Here is a 19832-nt window from a genome sequence, read left to right as displayed (position 1 = left end):
AGCACGGGGGCCGTGCACATGGCTTCCTTCAGGGCGTCAAAGGCTTTCTGACAAGCCTCTGTCCAATTCACCAACCTAGGTTGCTTCTTGGACGTGAGTTCTGTCAAGGGGGACACAATGGTACCATAGCCCTTGACAAACCTGCGGTAGTATCCGGTGAGGCCTAAAAAGGCTCTCACCTCAGTCTGGGTTCGAGGTGGTTGCCAGGCCTTGATAGTTTCGATCTTGGCCTGGAGTGGCTGCACCTTGCCACCACCTACTAGGTGTCCCAAGTACACCACGGAACCCTGCCCAATCTGGCACTTACTAGCCTTGATGGTCAGGCCTGCCTGTTGCAGGGCCTGAAGCACCTCCTTGAGGTGGAGCAGGTGTTCCTCCCAGCTGGAACTGTAGACAGCTATGTCATCCAGGTAGGCTGCACAGAAGGCATCCTTGCCAGCCAGGACCCCGTTAACCAACCGTTGGAAGGTAGCGGGGGCATTTTTCAATCCAAACGGCATCACCCGGAACTGGTAATGGCCGTCAGGGGTGGAAAAGGCGGACCTTTCCTTAGCCCCCTCAGTCAGGGCGATCTGCCAGTACCCTGAAGTAAGATCAAACGTACTCAGGAACTTGGCAGCGCCTAGCCTGTCCACGAGCTCATCAGCTCGGGGGATGGGGTGAGCATCAGTCCGTGTGACTGAGTTGAGACCCCGGTAGTCCACGCAGAACCGGAGTTCTGGCTTCGCGCCTGGGGCAGTAGCCTTGGGGACCAACACCACTGGGCTGGCCCAGGGACTACTGGACTTCTCAATAACCCCTAGCGTCAACATCTTGGAGACCTCCTCCTTGATGCTGGCCTTCACCTTATCTGACAACCTGTAAATTTTGTTCTTCACAGGGAGACTGTCACCGGTGTCAATATCATGAACACAGAGGTGGGTCAGTCCCGGAGTAAGGGAGAAGAGGGGGGAGAACTGCTCCAACAGCTCATAGCAGTCTCCTTTCTGGTTTAGAGTCAGGGAGTCAGACAGAATGACCCCGCTTACGGACCCATCACCTTCTTGGGCAGAGAGGAGGTCAGGGAGAGGTTCACTCTCCTCTTCCATTCCTTCATCTGTGACCAGAAGCATGTTGATCTCCGACCTCTCAAAATGAGCTTTTAGTCGGTTCACGTGGAGCACCCTTAGGGGGTTCCTAGGGGTTTGGAGGTCCACTAGGTAAGTGGCCTCCCCTTTCCGCTCCTTTATTTCAAATGGGCCAGACCAGCGGTCCTGGAGAGCTCTGGGCTCTACTGGCTCCATTACCCACACTTTGTCTCCAGGTTGAAACTCTACCAGAGTGGCCTTCTGGTCATACCATTGTTTCATCACCTCTTGACTGGCCTCCAGGTTACTTTGGGCCTCTTTCCAGAAGCGGGTCATCTGATTGCGGAGGGCCAACATGTAGCTGACCACGTCCTGAGGGGGTGTCTTTGGAGCGTTCTCCAATCCCTCCTTGACAATGCTTAAGGGTCCCCTGACGGGGTACCCATAGAGAAGCTCAAAGGGACTGAACCCTACCCCCCTCTGGGGGACCTCTCTGTAAGCAAAGAGAAGGCATGGTAAGAGGACGTCCCATTTACGCCTCATGGCCTCAGGGAGGCCACCAATCATGCCTTTCAGGGTCTTGTTGAATCTCTCCACAAGCCCATTAGACTGGGGGTGATAGGGTGTGGTGAACTTGTAGGTTACACCACACGCATCCCACAGATGCTTCATGTACGCGGACATGAAGTTAGTGCCTCGGTCAGACACTATCTCCTTGGGGAATCCCACACGGGTAAATATCCCCATCAGGGTTCTGGCTACCACCGATGCAGTTACGGTCCTCAGAGGGATTGCCTCTGGGTACCGGGTGGCATGGTCCACCAAAACCAGGATAAACCTGTTGCCTAAGGCAGTTTTGGGGTCCAAGGGGCCAACAATGTCGACGCCCACCCTTTCAAAGGGGGTGCCAACGACAGGAAGTGGAATCAGGGGGGTTTTAACCCTCTTTCCTGCTTTACCACTAGCCTGGCAGGTAGGACAAGCCCTGCAGAATTTGTCTGAGTGTGTCCTCATTTTGGGCCAGTGAAAGTGGGTGACAAGCCTGTTGAAGGTCTTGTCTTGTCCCAAATGTCCTGCCAGGGGAATGTCGTGAGCCAGACCCAGTAGGAAGGCTCGGTAACATTGGGGGACCACCAGCACACGTGCTGCCCCAAAGACCGGAACCCTAGGCTCACTGTAGAGGAGATCGTTCTCCCAATATAGGTGGTGATGGCCAGAGGCGTCACCTGCTGCCTGGTTTAAGGCTTGTTTCCTCAACCCTTCTAGAGTGGGACACTCTTTCTGCGCCTTGCAGAATTCCTCCCTGGTGGGTCCACCCTCAACTTGCCAGCCAGCAGGCTCCGGTAAGTCACCTAGGGTGGCAATGTCTTCCCCAGTTGGCTCGGGAGTCTCCTCCTCAGGAGCCCCGTCAGCCACTGTGGGAACTTCTGGGGCCGGTTTCCCGCGCCCCTTGTCCCTCCTCTTGGCAGCTCCCTGGGCCATCGTTCCAGGCTCCAGATGCCCTTGACTTCCCTCTCGGTCAGCCATGGACCGGGTGGTCATGCAGACCCACTCAGGTAACCCTAACATCTCCAGGTGAGATCTGAGCTCTACTTCTTTCCAAGCAGTATGCTCTAGATGATTGCCTAACAGACAATCTACAGGCATGGCAGGACTCACAGCTACTTTCAGAGTACCAGAGACCCCCCCCCCACTCAAAGGGAACCCGAGCCACCGGTAGGTGACTCTCGCGATTGTCAGCGACTATGACCTGGTGGAATGTATTAGGGATTATCTGCTCTGTGGACACCAGCTGACTCTTGATAGTAGTCATACTGGCTCCTGTGTCACGCAGAGCCTCCACCTTCTGCCCATCAATGAGGACCCACTGCCGGTACTTGGAAGTATTTTTAGGCATGTGGACCTTGGACATCATTTCTCCTTCTCCCAGGGACACTAGGGAAATCTCTACCTGCTCCCCAAAGCTAGTGGGGTCCATCTCCCCCCCGAGTGCTACACTAGTCAACCCAGGTGCCTGTCCGGTAGTGGACGGTGCCCTCTTGGGGCACTGTGGATCGCCTTTGTAGTGACCATATTGGTAACACTCCATGCATTTGGGGCTAGATTTTCCTGACCTGTCAAATGTCCCTGGCTTCTTCCCAAATTTGGAAAAGGAAGGGTTGCCACCCCCTCCCTGGGAATTCTTTTGGGGGCCTTTAGAGAGTTCCTTATCTGTAAGTTTATCTCCCCCCTCTTTCTTCTGTTGGGAACCCTGACCACCTTTGTGGGAGTCCCCCCCAGGTACCTTTTTGGACACTCTGGTGCTAACCCAGAGGTCCGCCTCCTCAGCAAGCTTCCTGGGATCAGTCAGCTTACTATCCACTAGGTGCTGGCGCAAATCGGTATAAGTAACATTAAGCATATGCTCTCTCAGGATCAAGTCATATAAACCTTTATAATCTGCTACTTTGTTGCCCCGCACCCATCCATTCAGTGCCTTACTAGAGAAATCAAAGAAATCTACCCATGTTTGTGTGGTTTGTTTGGTGCTGTCCCTGAACCTCTGACGGTATCCCTCAGGGGTCAGCCCAAACTTGGCAAGTAAAGTGGCTTTCTGGAGTGGGTATGTGTTTTGATCCGGTGGATCCAATGTGAGAAGTGTGTCCCTCCCCAATGGCGGCACATAACCCCACATAGCTACCCCCCATTGCCCTTCAGGAACCTCATGAGCCCTTAGTGCAACTTCATAAGCAGCTAACCATTTATCTATGTCATCTCCCACCACAAAACTGGGCACCACATTTTTGGGTATACGAACCTTCTTTTCTCCAGCAGGTCCTGTCTGTATGCTGCCACCATTATTGCTGGATTCAGACTGTCTTGCCTTGATCTCCAGCTCCTTGAGACTCAGTTCATGAGCCAACAATAGTTTCTTTTCAGCCAACGCTCTTTCAGCTTCCACTTGTTTGGCTGCTCTTTCAGCTTCTGCTTGTTTGGCTGCCCTTTCAGCTTCTGCTTGAATCTGTTTGGCTGTTCTTTCAGCTTCAATCTGTTTGGCTGCTCTTTCAGCCTCAGCTTGTTTGGCTTCTCTTTCTGCCCTCCTCTCCTCCTGTTGTGCCTCAATTTTCAGTTTTGCCATTTGCAATTGGAACTCCCTTTCCTCTCTCCTTTCCTCTGCGGTCAGGCTTTGCATGGAGACACTGCTCCCTGGTCTGGAAGGGTGCACAATTGCAGTGGTAACACCATCCATAGATAGTGAAAATCCTTCTGAGGGGCCATTTTCTGGCTCCTCTTCCTCATCATCCTCTAAATGGGCTTCTGCCCAGGCCCTCAGCGCCACTTGAAAGTCCTCCTTTCTGGAGGCCCCTTGGGTGGGTACCCTTAATGCCCTGCAGAATCCTCTTAGTTGTTTGACCGTGTATGTATCCAACTGGACTAGGTCAAAGTCCCCTGTCTGAGACCCAGTCAGAGACATGTTGAGTGAGGATTTAGTTTTTGAAAATTGTCAGGAAAAAACGGATTTTCAAAAAGAGATAAAAACCAAGTTGACCTTCAACTGTGGGTAGGTAGTGAAATACTTAGCTACTGTATGTCACTGCACAAATACAAGTCCTATCCTCACCGCTGATCACCAATGTTAGAAATGGGGTTTTTGGTTGGCAGTCAGGTTACCTCCTGTCCAAGCAAAAGCCCTCACTCTAGTCAGGGTAAGTCACACACTATCCAAGATTATCCTGTGCCCACCCTCTGGTAGCTTGGCACGAGCAGTCAGGCTTAACTTAGAAGGCAATGTGTAAAGTATTTGTGCAATAAATCATACAATACCACCATATAGCACCACAAAAATACACCACACAGTGTTTAGAAAAATATATAATATTTATCAGGATAATTGTAGGTCAAAAAGAATAAAGTTGCAATGGAAAATTGTAGAAATATCACAGGGAAGTGATATAAAGTGTCTTAAGTCTTTAGAATGCAATACAGTGTCTTTCAAGCACAAAGTACCTGGTTTCTGGTGGAAAATCTCCTCAGAGGGCCACAGGAGAAGAGATGCGTGGAAAAAGGGGTGTGTGCGTCGATTTCTCCTCAGCACACACAGACTTGCGTCGTTCTTTTCCACGCGGGGAAGTCGGGCGTCGTTTTCCGGCGCGCAGACAGTCTCTTTTTGTGGATCGCGGGGATTACCAGATGTCCCGGGTCTGTGCGTGGATTCTCCTGCTTGTTTTCCGGCTGCGCGTCGTTCTGCGGGGCTGCGCGTCGAAGTTTCGATCTCACGGTAGGCGTCGCGTCGATTTCTCCTTGGAAGTCGGGCGGCGTTGTCCTTGCGAGGCCGTGCGTCGAAAGTTTGGTCTCACGGCAGGCGTCGCGTCGATTTCTCCTTGGAAGTCGGGCGGCGTTGTCCTTGCGAGGCCGTGCGTCAAAGTTTCGCACTCACGGTGGGCGTCGCGTCGATTTCTCCTGGAAAGTCGAACGGCTTTGTCCTTGCGAGGTTGTGCGTCGAAGTCTCGATCGTCCCGAGGGCGTTGCGTCGATCAGCGTCGGTGTGCGGCGTTTTTCTCGCCGCGAAACAAGCTGTGCGTCGAAATTTTCGGCGCACGGAGCGTCCAAGTGAAAGGAAGAAGTCTTTTTGGTCCTGAGACTTCAAGGAACAGGAGGCAAGCTCTATCCAAGCCCTTGGAGAGCACTTTCACAGCCAGACAAGAGTTCAGCAAGGCAGCAGGGCAACAGCAAGACAGCAGTCCTTTGTAGAAAGCAGACAGGTGAGTCCTTTGAGCAGCCAGGCAGTTCTTCTTGGCAGGATGTAGTTTCTGGTTCCGGTTTCTTCTCCAGCAAGTGTCTGATGAGGTAGGGCAGAGGCCCTGTTTTATACCCAAATGTGCCTTTGAAGTGGGGGAAACTTCAAAGAGTGGCTAAGAAGTGCACCAGGTCCCCTTTCAGTTCAATCCTGTCTGCCAGGGTCCCAGTAGGGGGTGTGGCAGTCCTTTGTGTGAGGGCAGGCCCTCCACCCTCCCAGCCCAGGAAGACCCATTCAAAATGCAGATGTATGCAAGTGAGGCTGAGTACCCTGTGTTTGGGGTGTGTCTGAGTGAATGCACAAGGAGCTGTCAACTAAACCTAGCCAGACGTGGATTGTAAGGCACAGAAGGATTTAAGTGCAAAGAAATGCTCACTTTCTAAAAGTGGCATTTCTAGAATAGTAATATTAAATCCGACTTCACCAGTCAGTAGGATCTTGTATTACCATTCTGGCCATACTAAATATGACCTCCCTGCTCCTTTCAGATCAGCAGCTGCCACTTCAACAGTGTATGAGGGCAGCCCCAATGTTAGCCTATGAAGGGAGCAGGTCTCCCAGTAGTGCAAAAACGAATTTAGGAGTTTTACACTACCAGGACATATAACTACACAGGTACATGTCCTGTCTTTTACCTACACAGCACCCTGCTCTAGGGGATACCCAGGGCACACATTAAGGGTGACTTATATGCAGAAAAAGGGGAGTTCTAGGCTTGGCAAGTACTTTTAAATGCCAAGTCGAGGTGGCAGTGAAACTGCACACACAGGCCTAGCAATGGTAGGCCTGAGACAAGAAAAAGGGGCTACTTAAGTGGGTGGCACAATCCGTGCTGCAGGTCCACTAGTAGCCTTTAATCTATATGCCCTAGGCACCTGGAGTGCACATGACTGGGGACTTATAAGTAGATTAAATAGTTCAATCAGGTATGATCCAAAGTTACCATGTTTACAGAGAGAGAGCATATACACTTTATCACTGGTTAGCAGTGGTAAAGTGCGCAGAGTCTAAAAACCAGCAAAAACAGTATCCAAAAAGAGGAGGGAGGCAGGCAAAAAGTTAGGGGTGACTACCCTAAGGCTGTCAGGTCTAACAATATTTAAGTGCAGATTCCCTTTGGATGCAGATAGAAATGTGGAGTTTGGTGTTTCTGAAGTCACAATTTAAAAATAAAGCTTTTGTTCAAGTTGGTTTTTAAATTGTTAGTTTGGAAATGCCACTTTTAGAAAGTAGGCATTTTTTTGCTTAAACCATTCTGTGACTCTGCCCCGTTTTTGGATTCCCTGTCTGGATCAGACTGACAGTTGGGCTATTTGTGAATCCCCTCCGGACAGTGAGACAAAGGGAGCTGGGGTGTAGCCTGCATATCCTGATGGGCCATCTGTGCTACAGTGGAGGAATGGGTGGTCACCTACACCTGAATGGGCTGCGCCTGCCCTCCCACAATGCAGTCTACAATCCCCTGGTGTGTGTATGGGGCCAGGCCTGGGCAGGGCAGGATCCTGTGAACAACAGAGACTTTTAATTGAAGTTTGCCAACTTCAAAGGCAGAAAGGGGTATAAGTTGTGGACCCAAAACCCCAAACTTTGGATTTCTTCAGGATTTCTACAAGGATTCAAGAGGAAATTTTGCCAAGCTGAAGAGCTGAGGAGACATGCTGCCCTGGCCTGTGAATGTGCTTTGCTGGGCTATCCTACAGTTGCTGATCCTGCCTGTGAAAGAGGATAAAGACTGGACTTTGTTGTGCATTCCTGCTTGAGAAGAATCTCCAAGGGCTTGACCTGAGCTTGCCTCCTGTTTTCAAGTCTCAGGGCCATCAAAGACTTCCTCTGCCAACATGTTGACTCTCTGCTGAGATTCCTGCCCTGCCAAGTGGTGTCCTATCCATTCCTTGGGCCCTTGAAAGGTGAGTTTGGCAGAACAAGAGCTGAAATCAATGCACAGAAAGCTGCAAGGAATTATTTGACGCGCCATCTGCAACTCAGCAGATAAACAATGCGCCACCGGCTTTGTGGCTGAAATTGACCACCTTATCGTGGCTGGGAGATCGACGCATCGTGGCTGGAGAAAAGACACACAGCACCCGCTTGCAGCTGCTGATAACGAAGCAAACGCCACACTGCTCGGATTTCTAACATCGTGTGACCGGATTTCTCACACATCATTCCTGGGCATCAAAGTCACCTCAATTGTGTGCAGATCCGAAGTGCCCTATCCGGAAATCAATGCATCGCTCTCATGCGAGGGAAAAAAATTACACAACATGACTGGACTTATAGAAGCTTTATTTTTGACGCAAACCAAGTACTTTGTATAAAATCAACGTTTCCATTGTTTTATATGTAGTAAGACTCTTATTCTTTTGAAAATTCATACCATGACTTATGTATGTTGGATTTTTGTCATTTTGGTCTTGTTTGATTTAGATAAATATTACCTATTTTTTTAAACTGGTGTGGTGTGGTGTCCGCTGTATTACTGTGTGTTTTGGTACAAATACTTTACACATTGTGTCTGGGTTAAGCCTTCTGGCTCGTGCCAAGCTACCAAAGGGGGTGAGTGGGAGTTTAACCAGGTGTGTTTCTCATTTTATCATGACTAGATTGAGGGTCCTTGCTTGGACAGGGGTTAACCTGACTGGCAACCAAAGACACCATTTCTAACAATGCATATGCAAAATTGTTGTGTCTTTCATTTTTGTCAAAGCCAATGCTTAATTTAGAATGCACGCCACTGCTAGGTCTGGCTTGACTGTCAGTCTTATTGTTAAGAATTCTTAAAAATACACATTGAATTAGCTTTGGCTACAGCCAATGGAATATAACCCTTTCACCACATGCTTTTGGCTGCTTTGTTTATCATTATGCCTTCACTGGTGTGTTTGCATTGCAAATAATGAGGGATTATTTTACATCTTAAAAATGCACTTGATCATAACAGATGCACATCATCTCATACATGCATTGTCCAAAGAAATAAATCTTTTGTGTATGTTGTTTCACTTAAATAGGCTTTTATAACACATTTGTGAGCAATCAAGTGTGTAACTGACCTTTTAAAAGATTTTTTTCTGCTTCTTTTTAGGTCAATACCAACATTCATCACCAATGTCACTTCTGCCCCCATTATTCCCACCTTTACCACAACCACTGTCATGACCACTATTTTCACTACTATAGCCATAACCACCATGATTATCATCACAACCACCTTTATTATCACCATTAGCATCACTATTACAGCCACCATTACCACCACCACTGTTACCACCAACACTCTTCTTACCAACATCAGCACTACCATCACCTCCACCACCAACACCAAGGTCAATAGCTCTAGTTATATTGAGCTAACAAATGCAAATACAGGCATGAACAATGATGTTTACATATTTTTGATCATTAAAGTTAGATCAATTCGTTTTCCTCTTTTTCTGAGGTGTCTGCTAGGTTTGGCTTGACTGTCAGTCTTATTGTTAAGAATTCTTTAAAATACACATTGAATTAGCTTTGGCTACAGCCAATGGAATATAACCCTTTCACCACATGCTTTTGGCTGCTTTGTTTATCATTATGCCTTCACTGGTGTGTTTGCATTGCAAATCATGAGGGATTATTTTACATCTTAAAAATGTACTTGATCATAACAGATGCACATCATCTCATACATGCATTGTCCAAAGAAATACATCTTTTGTGTATGTTTTTTCACTTAAATAGGCTTTTATAACACATTTGTGAGCAATCAAGTGTGTAACTGACCTTTTAAAAGATTTTTTTCTGCTTCTTTTTAGGTCACTACCAACATTCATCCCCAATGTCACTTCTGCCCCCATTATTCCCACCTTTACCACAACCACTGTCATGACCACTATTTTCACTAGTATAGCCATAACCACCATGATTATCATCACAACCACCTTTATTATCACCATTAGCATCACTATTACAGCCACCATTACCACCACCACTGTTACCACCAACACCCTTTTTACCACCATCAGCACTACCATCACCTCCACCACCAACACCAAGGTCAATAGCTCTAGTTATATTGAGCTAACAAATGCAAATACAGGCATGAACAATGATGTTTACATATTTTTGATCATTAAAGTTAGATCAATTCGTTTTCCTCTTTTTCAGAGGTGTCAACCACTAGTGCCAGGGTTGCTGAAAACTAAGACTGCCTAGCATTGTTTCAAACTCCTGCCTCTTTCTTCCACAGTGCTACACTTCCTGTTTTTATCAATCTTTTGAAGATTCTTTTTTATCCGTCTGTGTTCCTGGTTATCCTGTCTCACTGTTACTCCTTCATTCTCCCTTTTCTGTTTCTCTCACTCTAGTTCTTGGTGAAGTCTGATTACGAAATATAAGTCCCTGTCTCCAAAGGTGTATTCTGGTGCCCAACACCTCCTCAAATTAATCAGTGTTGGGGCAGCGTGCAGACCTATACTCTTCCCTAATGCCCTACTTGTTCCAATTATACATTTTAGCAGCAAGAAAACATTTCCTGGCTATTTACCCAAGCACAGAAGGCCCTTTCTAGTGAGCAAATGTGATTTGCAATGTGGGAGAGAGGACAATGAGGTAATTTGATGTAGCTGCCTCCTACATTCTGGAGGCCTAAATATTTAGCATGGGTATGTAGTCGGGGTCGCCTGGGAATTGGATAAGAACGAGGTCATAATCAGAGTGCCTTTGCAATAGACAGCACTTCTGTACTGCAAAAAGTTTAAAGACAATTTGTAGATAGATCCTTTTTTGAGCTGCAGTTGAGTAGTTCGTATTCCCTTCAATTTAAGATTTCGGCAACTGGAGTGCAGAGGTTTATCATACATGTGAGCCTGCAATCCCTGTAGAAAAGTCTTTCTCTAATTTCCATAATACAGGAGACCTGTGCAACAGCTAGTCGGCTGATTCTAATATCTTTTTACAAACAATATATAACTGATTTTGTGGTGTGTTTAAATGTGCACTAAAGATTATAATAATTTGTGCAAACATCATAACTGTTTAATAAGAAAAGAGCATCACTCAAAGGATATAAGTAGTTCGTGGAAAGGGCTATGGTGTGGCTAGAATGGTGGCTCTGTAAGTATCGCAGACATCTGCAATGATATTCAGGGTCCGAACTTGGAATGCCAGGAAGGATAAATCAGCCTACCATCCTTCTGAATTCTGCAAATCAGATGCCAGTATACTGGTAGAAGGTCAAGTCCAACACTGGGAAATAGTGGCATCCTGTGTACAGTGCTTGCAAATGGTGGAAGGGCGGTATACAGTGGTATATACGCTGATATCCTTGATTTTTTGTCTAGCCTGTGTTTATGTGAGTCACCTACGTGTATTTGAGTTGTTTTTTTTTTTCTAAATGTTTTGTGCTCAGCACGTGAGTGATTGTGTTAATGAAAACAGCTCATTCAAACCTCAAAAGCTGCAGATCCTTCGAGAAAAGTAACGTCCTGGCTCAGGAATTTCGCTCTCTGTATAGCGTGCTGAAGGGCCCATCTCTTGGCCCCTTCTTAAAGATCATTAAGGCTCAACTATTCGCAACATTGACCTACGGCACTGAGGCACTGCCTGGCCACGATGCTCTACAGCTGGACGCTACAATGTCGAGGCTATATAGGCGCATCTTCAATCTGCCAAGAAACATCTTCACCAGCACAAACTCGTTTAGAATTTGGAATTATTAAACAGTGTCTAACTAGACAAGGAGCCTATATTAAGACTTTCTACAGTCCAGAAAGTACAGCCAGCTATTCAATGAACACAATCCTATGATCTACTTTAGTTAACTGCCCCCTCGAAGCCTGACAGGCTGTACCTGGACTCTTCTATATACACCTTTGATCTGGACTCCTTCTGGGGCCTGAACATATGATACAATGCCCTAAAAACGAATCAATTGCTAGCAAGGAAGCCGTCGGTAGTGGCAGATAGGGCAACACTGTCCAAATGATCTCATGCTTGGATGGTGTTACAGAATTACAAGTTCCTAAAACCTCAGCCTTACTTTGATTCTGGAAACTCACTATTACTAAAACAGAAGTATATGCTTTTTCACTTTTGCCATTTACCAGCCTTACCACACAGACTCCTTTGGTTAAGGATCAGCGAACAAAGCTGCTTTTGTCTATGTGGAGCTTGCAAGAAGGATATGGTCCATTTGGTTTGCATGTGACCATCTCAAATGGATGACAGAAGGGAACTTTTGATGGCGGCTTTTTAGCGAGTGGAATATGCACATGCCTCCAAGCAATTCGTGTTTTTTTTTTAAACCTAAACTGACTCTATTATAAAAATTGTCGTTTAACTAAATATTTATTAAGGATAGATCTGAAAATCAAGCAACTTTCAAACTGTATTGTATCATATGCACCCTTCTTCGCACTCTGTTCTTGTTTTCGTGTATTCAATGATTTAATTAATCGCGCACAATAAATTAAATGTATTTATGAGACACACGCATGTGTTTGTGTTGTTGTCAGTATGCGATTTATTTCTGTTTTTGAGGAATCGATTCACGAATTTATATCTTTGTGGGGCACATAAATGTGTGCGCGTTGGGAAAGTACATCTCATGTTTTAAGGGGCACGTACTTGGGTTTGTGTTTCTGTGGAGCATATAGATCTTACGAAAATGCAACCAACTTTGTAGGCAGTGCAACACTGAAAATAATATTTGGGTAGAATATCAGTCCTATCGGATCCGTGATCCTTCTTTCAAAAATGTTGTTTCACCCAAAAGAGTCACACAGGCAAGAACGTAATTCAGAATGTATTTGTGTTTAATGTCTTTCATCGCGTAGAGTACATTTTGCAAAGACAACAAAAGGCACTGTCAAGTTAAAATTCTACACCAAGAATGCATAATAATTTCCGTTATCTTTGTGTGTTATTTGATATTTGCTTGATAGGTAACACAAGAAGTAAAATAAACAAACAGAATCAACTCCTACTTTTTAACCTTGACTAGTTTACTCCGACAACACAAATATATGGCATGCTGTAGTCCATTAAATCAGTGTGCACAGTTGCACAAATATTACATTGTCTCGTGACTTCTGTGTAATTAATACTCTACCAAAGACCATTTCGGATTTTCTGCACTCAAAAAGTAATCACTGCTAACCGAAGTTGTCCACTTATAAAACAATATACTTTCTCGACTTCTGCCTTCAAACATAACTCTCCTTAATGGTACTGAGCCTTTCGAGTGCCATCAAAAGCTATGATATAACACATTGTGTCTTGCAGTAGTCTAGGAATCATTCATCTCCCATGGTGCCATGTGGGCCATGCCAATGGTTGAAAATGTCTAGTTGAACTATATGTTTAACAGTTATAACGTAGTGAAGGAAAAAGCCAAGTTGCATATAAACATTTCCTGTAAAACTGTGGATGTACCCAACCCAGTTTAAGAAATATTGATTTAAATGTTTTGGGAGTCACAAACATATATGTGTGCGTGTTATTTTACATATACATCCATCAACATGCATGCATGCCATAGATTTAATAGAAACTACAGTTTTGCAGAAAAGTGTGTATTATGTATATAAAGCCCACTCAAACCTAAGCAATATCATGGCATTCATTTTCACCTATTGACACTTCAGAGTTTTTATCCTGACATATACCAGTACAAGCTGAAGTCACCTTGTCAACATACAGAACTGTCTGAATTAAACAACTAAAGAAATTTAAAGAAGGTTCCAGTTATAACACATAACCTATATTGTGACCTTAAGGATACAAATTCAAGCTGAAACCAGACAGAGCTCAATATTCCTCATCTTGTGTTTTTTTAAGATCCAAACTTAGTTTGCACAAGTTCCTAGACTTCATTCCTTTCTAAGCGACTCCTATACCACTGGAATTATTTCTGAAACAAACTTAGCTTTAACAATTTTAATTGCAGTTCATTAATTTCCCAGAGGTGGGTTTAACAGAATTTGCAGTAAACAACCTGGTACAGATTGTTTTTGTATTAGTTTACCTGACAAGAAATATTACTACATTCCTGCAGAAAGAAACCTGAATTTTAATTTAAAAATGCAAAGGCTATAGCTTTATCTTGGAGAAAATCTGTGCTTTTCATATCTTAATGCCAAGTGATCAACATAGTGAAAAAGCAGTTTTCAAAATTTCATCTTGGCATGTATCTGTAAAGAGTCTTATAGTCTTATTCCCAGAAAACAAATATTTCTAAAAAACACCACTTCTATTAGTGAAAATGTGCTAGTGGAATAAATGCATTCCTAATGGACCATTATATCACTAAGAGAATAAAATCAAGATCTAATGCAAAGATAATATCTCTGAAACAGACATTGCTCTAAAAAGGAGGAGCACCATTGTGAAGATATATGGAGAGCAATACACACAGATGGTTAAATTAAAATCTTACAAACAGAGATACAGACTGAAGAATTACGCTTTTTCTAAAAGAGAGGTAAATTGTGTTACACTCTCATGCGGTCAGTGTCAGCTTCTTTCTAGAACAATCTCTGTCTTACGTGTTGGTGTCCAAGTTTTCCCTTCAGGAGATACCAGAGTTGCCAGAAGCTGTACTGTGGAACGATCAAGTGAACACCATAGAGACAATGTTTATCTGCATAGTAAGGACATAACGTTTTTTTGTCTATAAGGGCACCAAGCTTCCTTTTGCTGTAAGCAGGACCAAGCAGGTATGGAGAGTGGAACCCACTCATCAATTGGTCAAGGGTCAGGGTAAGTGCTCTCTTCCTTCTTCAGGGAGATCCTTGCTCTTACTCCATTTCACACAGGCTGCAATCAAAAGATGATGATGTATGATTCTCCTTGTTCAACATGTACACTGCTGCTCCATAGTAATTTTTATCTTCTGGAGATTAAATTGAGGATTGGACCGATAACCAAAATAGCTTTTTTTCCACAAAGATAACATGGAAACCAAAGTGGTTTAATCCACGTAGAAGACTGTGTATTGCGGTAGGATTGTTATATTTTTCATGCAGCTATACAGAGTATGCCTTTACCCAAAAGCTAAAGTTAAGATATTGTACTTCTCCATTTTCTTTTGCTTTGTAGTAGTTGAAAAGTAATTTGTCCCTTTTAGACTTCCTTTCCATGCAAGATGCTTTGGAGATAAATAGTTCAACAAAGAGTATGGTAATGCACACGTGTCAAAGGAGATATCCACTGTTGCTGCTTATCTTATGATTACACTGGTTGGTTGTTCTTGGTACAGAGACAAAGCTGGGAGAGACTAGGTAATGAACACATAGATTTATGAAGGAGGCCTGGTGTCATGTTGCCATTTTAAAGCTCCAATATTAGCAAAAAAGGTTGGTGTGCATCTCCGCTTCTATTGGAGATTAGAACTTTGTGACGGTGCTTCGGCCCATGACTTTGAGCACAGCAAAGTTGTATGTTGCAGCTATTATGTAAGTGAGCTGTGAAAAATGAGCAAGAGAGAAAAGGAGGGGAAGAGAGAAAGAAAAGCGTGAAAATAAGATTGTACTTGAGATGGTTTGGCCAACAATTCATATAAGAAATTGTTCATTAGGCTTACGCTATGAAACTGTATAAAATCCTATTTCAGAAATTAGGATTAATCATTATACTGTTATAAATGTTTTCAAAATCAATACCATCCATCAAATGTACAATGGCCACTTGCATTCTTTCTTATATCTCTTCCCAATTCTTTTCTTTCATTTACATTATTTTGAACCTAACAATAATTACGCACATATCCATGTTTTTCTTAATAATGCATACAAAGCAGAAAGCTTGAGAAGAAACAGTACAGTTGTGCCTTCTTTCAAAAGCTCTTAAAAATCTAATTTGAAAAGGTAATTTCACAAGGTACTCCATTACTCCATGGACTATCAGCAGTTAATGACACATTGCACAGCTAATTGGTTCATACGGATTTATTGCCACTTACATAAAACAAGCATTTGCAATGCAATGGGTCTCGCATTTGCTCAAGTTAGAGCTATTAATGTTGTAAACTCCTAACCTGACTTTTTTTGCCACATAAATTAAAAATGAAAAGTAATACAGTTTCACATAAGCGAGCCGATACAAAGCTCCATGCCAAGAACGTGAAGGAGACACACAAAAGGAAAAGGAAGTTTGCACGCAGACAGACGTATTGGTAAAAGTGCAATTAGCCATGTAACAGGGTCGATGTCCAAGGTGGTAACCAAACTGCCCCAAGGAGGGACAAACGTAAAGCATTTTACCATTGATAACAAAGGATTTTTGAAAGGCTAGCCCATGAAAGAGCGATAATGATGGGCATGAGGTGGGCATGGTTAAAAGCCCAAATAGATAACAACACATCAGAAAAGCAGCGCTTGCGTGCTGCTATGCTCAGCCTAAAGGGGCATAAAATACACTTTGATTAACCTCGACCTTCAAGCTCAGAAATATGTCAATACCAAAGTCTGCAAGGTTTAGTTGTACCTATCTCCTTGTTAATTTTGTGATTGGCAGCCCAACTCTATCTCCTTGGACTCTAATTTTATTCATGTAATGTTCTTCCTCTCTCTTCTAAAAAAGCATTCTGGTCACAACATTTCAAACGGGAATTAACATTTTTCCCTCTTTTTGTTCTCTAATTTTGCTGGTTTGATATTTACCGGTTCAGGAGGTGTATGTAAATGAAGTATAACTAGACCAATATACTGAAATGCATTGGGCTTGATTAATGGTATAGACATTTATGGTGCCACATCGGAAAAAAAAATAGTGTTTTTTTTCTCGAAATGATGACAAAATAGCCCAAATGACTGTCAGTTAGTCATTATGTTTCTGGAGTATCTCCTAATGATTCTGAACAGGAAATCTGAAACAGAACTTTGGAAGGAAACATTAACCCATCTACTGATTGTGACATACATTTAAAATCCACATACCGCTATACGTATATAAAATAAATTACTTATCCCGCCATCGCACAACTAGCAACTAGCACTTTTTGCAGGTATTTACAAATTCTTCAAGATGCTTGTCAGCATCATTGCAATACGCGTTTTGTGTGTCCACCTTTTGGGGAAGATACAGATGGTGTCTCATTTATGTTCTGGGACTCTTTTTAACTTCTTTTCAGCTTGTTGCCCTGAAATTCGAGTTAGCGTTCAAGCTTGTACTGATAAATATTTCCGACTTACAAGTCTATATATTTATTTCAGGTCACAATTCTAGAAGAGGAAGGATTTGCCACGTCCCTGGCTTCAGACAGTGCTGGGTATATATGCGTGACTGAACCCGTTGATGCTAGCCTCCCTTCATATTGTGGTAACAGCAAGAGAGAAGAATTTTCAAACAAATGAGTTTATCTGGATGACCGTTATTAGTTATTTTACACAGTATATGATGAGCTCCTTACATCTTAATGCTGGAAAACTGAATGGACATTAAATCAAATGACGACCAAGAGAAGAGAAGCAAAGACTAACAATTATTCTTATTCACACCTACATGATTGAATTTTGTACAACCATTGCAAACTGTTAAGAGAGGCAGGGAGGCACGGCTGAATATGTGTGTTTTGTACTTTACAGTGTGTGGCTTTTATAAAATGTAGTTCCAGGTTTTAACCTGTGCATTATCCAAGTTCGCTAGTTTCTCAATGAGTGGGGAAGTTATGGAGAAAGTATATATTATAGCTACTTGCTGAATGACACCTGGTCATAATTTGCTTCTTCCCCGAATGTAAAGGTATCTTTATTGATTTACACCTAATATGTTATACATTTTCACATACCTTTCTAAATATAAAATGGTACCTACTGCAATTCGCATTGGCCACTATAGTGACGATTAGTAAAGGTTTTCTTGAATTTTGAATGGAAAAAATAGATTTTTAATTTTTAAATCCCTCTAAGCACAATTCGAGGCAGTCTCTGGCCAAACCATTTTTTTTACCGGATATGTATTTTGAAAGATTCATTTAAAAAGTTCAGTTGTTGTTCAAGTTAAGACTACAACAAATGTTTTTACCCTCAAGGAAAAGCCTTGTGCTATTTGATTAGATATAAAGCAGCTAATTTATGTTTAAAACACACATAAATGAGGATGAAAGTTGCACTTATAATAATAGTTCAGAGCCAATAACATTTTATTATGACATGGTGCCTTTAATATGGCTGCACGTTTGCTCAATTATTTTTCTCAAAAATGGTAGAAAGGTATGTTAATGTCTGCTACTTTACATACTTTCGGTTTATGTTTATGAACCTTTTGAATTGATATAAATATTGATTCTAAATGTATTAAAATAATGTGGGAACGATTAGTTTACTCTCTTTAAAAATTCTCCTTGCACGTAAAAAGGTGGTTAAACAGGTGTAACATTTACCGATTGGGTTTCACAGTTTACGACCTCATTTATAGATTTGATGTCACCACCTCTCAAACTTACAGGTGACTAAATCTACAGACTGCCTGTGGGTGGCAGTCCTTTTCACGAGAGCAGCTTCTGCGTCCAACGCAAGAGCCAATTTGAGGAAAAAATATAGTGATGGCACAACTGCCATGCAACAGCGGGACAGCAGACCTGTCAAAAAACATGGTTCTTCCTTAGCCCCAATAAAAAAAACTAATTTGTATACTGCGCAGCTTAACTAAAGAAATTGAAAAAAAAAAAAACACTTTGACATTGCCGCCTATGTCATTTTGTGGATGCATGTGCATGAATGTGCATGCTTAAAACATGATACAGCACTTGTTTTTCTTTGTAGTTACTGATCCAAGTTAACTCAGTAACTAAAAAGAAAAAAGCAGCGCAAAAGAGTTATTTACGTAGGTGAGGTTGAAACAACATAGGAGGTGGGTCAGAAACAATGAGGACATATGCAACAAAAGAGGTGGGAAGGAAGTGTCATGGGGCAAGTGGGGGCGTGGGTGGGGGCAGCAGACAGCACAAGGAGTAAAGTGGAGTTCATGGTGGAGCAAATGGGTGCAAGAGAGCAAAGTGGAACGGGCAGGAAAGAAGCACACAGGTGAGAAAGTAATGGGGGAAGTACATGCGTGCAAGTGCAACACGGATGGGGAGGAAGAAGCACATGGGCGACAGAGAGACACATGGAGTGCAGGAGTGAGTAGAGTGAGAAAACTGAAAGACACATGCACTCCCATGGACTGCTTAACTCAAAATAAAAAAGTAGTGCTTGGCAGTGGAAGCTTGAAGGCCAGCCAATCAAAAGAGATCACAAAGAGGCTGTGCTCCATGGGAGGGACAAACATAAGATTGGCAAGCTCAGGCACAAATAAGAAGCAGGAAACTGAGAGTGACTGGTAAGCCAGCCAGTGGTAAGCAATGGGTGGGCTCTAAGCTCCTGTAAGCCCACAATACGTCTTGCAACAGGGAGAATAGGCGCTGTCTCGTAGGCAAGATTTCAAAACAAGTGCTTTATCCCTCCCCCCCAAAAAAAACACATTCACTGCTGCCGTTTCCTATCAGGAAATCTTCTTTTTAGCACACAAAGTATACATAGTGCAGTATAGAAAGCAGCATAAAATCTACTTACCAGAGCAATAAGAGTCGCTGCAGCACCAATAAAGGCAGCAATAAACAGGTGGAAGGTCAACTGGAACTACAAATAGATAGAAAAGAAGCACTATAGACGAGATCCTGTTTTCATGTTCTCAGTAAAAAGTATTATCCTAATCTCTAACAAATGCTGCCTATTTTTAACACATTTTCTAGAATATCGCATTAAAGTAAAAAAAAAAACATGGGTGGCACAAATAACATGCCTGAAGCGCTTTTCATGAAGTGCAACATTTTGAGCATGTCCGGTGTCTAGTGTGTTTCCATATTACAGGACTGGCTGCTAAACTGTTTTGAAAGGGTGCTAGAAAATGATTAATTTGAACCAGTGGGTGTAGATGGGGCCCACCAGCACTCATTTTTGGGGACCTGCAATTATTTTTCCTTATCGGCCTTTGACCCAGAGTGACCAAGAGCAAGAAAGGAGAAGAAA

At 43.3% G+C, this 19832-nt stretch overlaps 1 protein-coding gene across 1 annotated transcript in view; it reads right to left on the bottom strand.

Annotated features, from left to right (window-relative positions):
- Window positions 1-12617: 12617 nt before the first annotated feature.
- PLP1 (proteolipid protein 1) overlaps window positions 12618-19832 on the bottom strand; it is a 109217-nt gene continuing 102002 nt past the window's right edge. Inside the window, exons 6-7 of the mRNA XM_069213525.1 lie at window positions 19377-19442; window positions 12618-15287 (exon numbers count right to left, since the gene is read on the bottom strand). Of these exons, the coding sequence (XP_069069626.1) occupies window positions 15210-15287; window positions 19377-19442 (144 nt within the window). The 3' untranslated portion in view covers window positions 12618-15209. The remainder of the gene's footprint in view (window positions 15288-19376; window positions 19443-19832) is intronic.

Source organism: Pleurodeles waltl, chromosome 2_1 (genome assembly GCF_031143425.1).
Source record: "Pleurodeles waltl isolate 20211129_DDA chromosome 2_1, aPleWal1.hap1.20221129, whole genome shotgun sequence".
In the NCBI taxonomy this organism is placed as follows: Eukaryota; Metazoa; Chordata; class Amphibia; order Caudata; family Salamandridae; genus Pleurodeles; species Pleurodeles waltl.
This window is presented reverse-complemented; position numbering and strand designations above follow the sequence as displayed.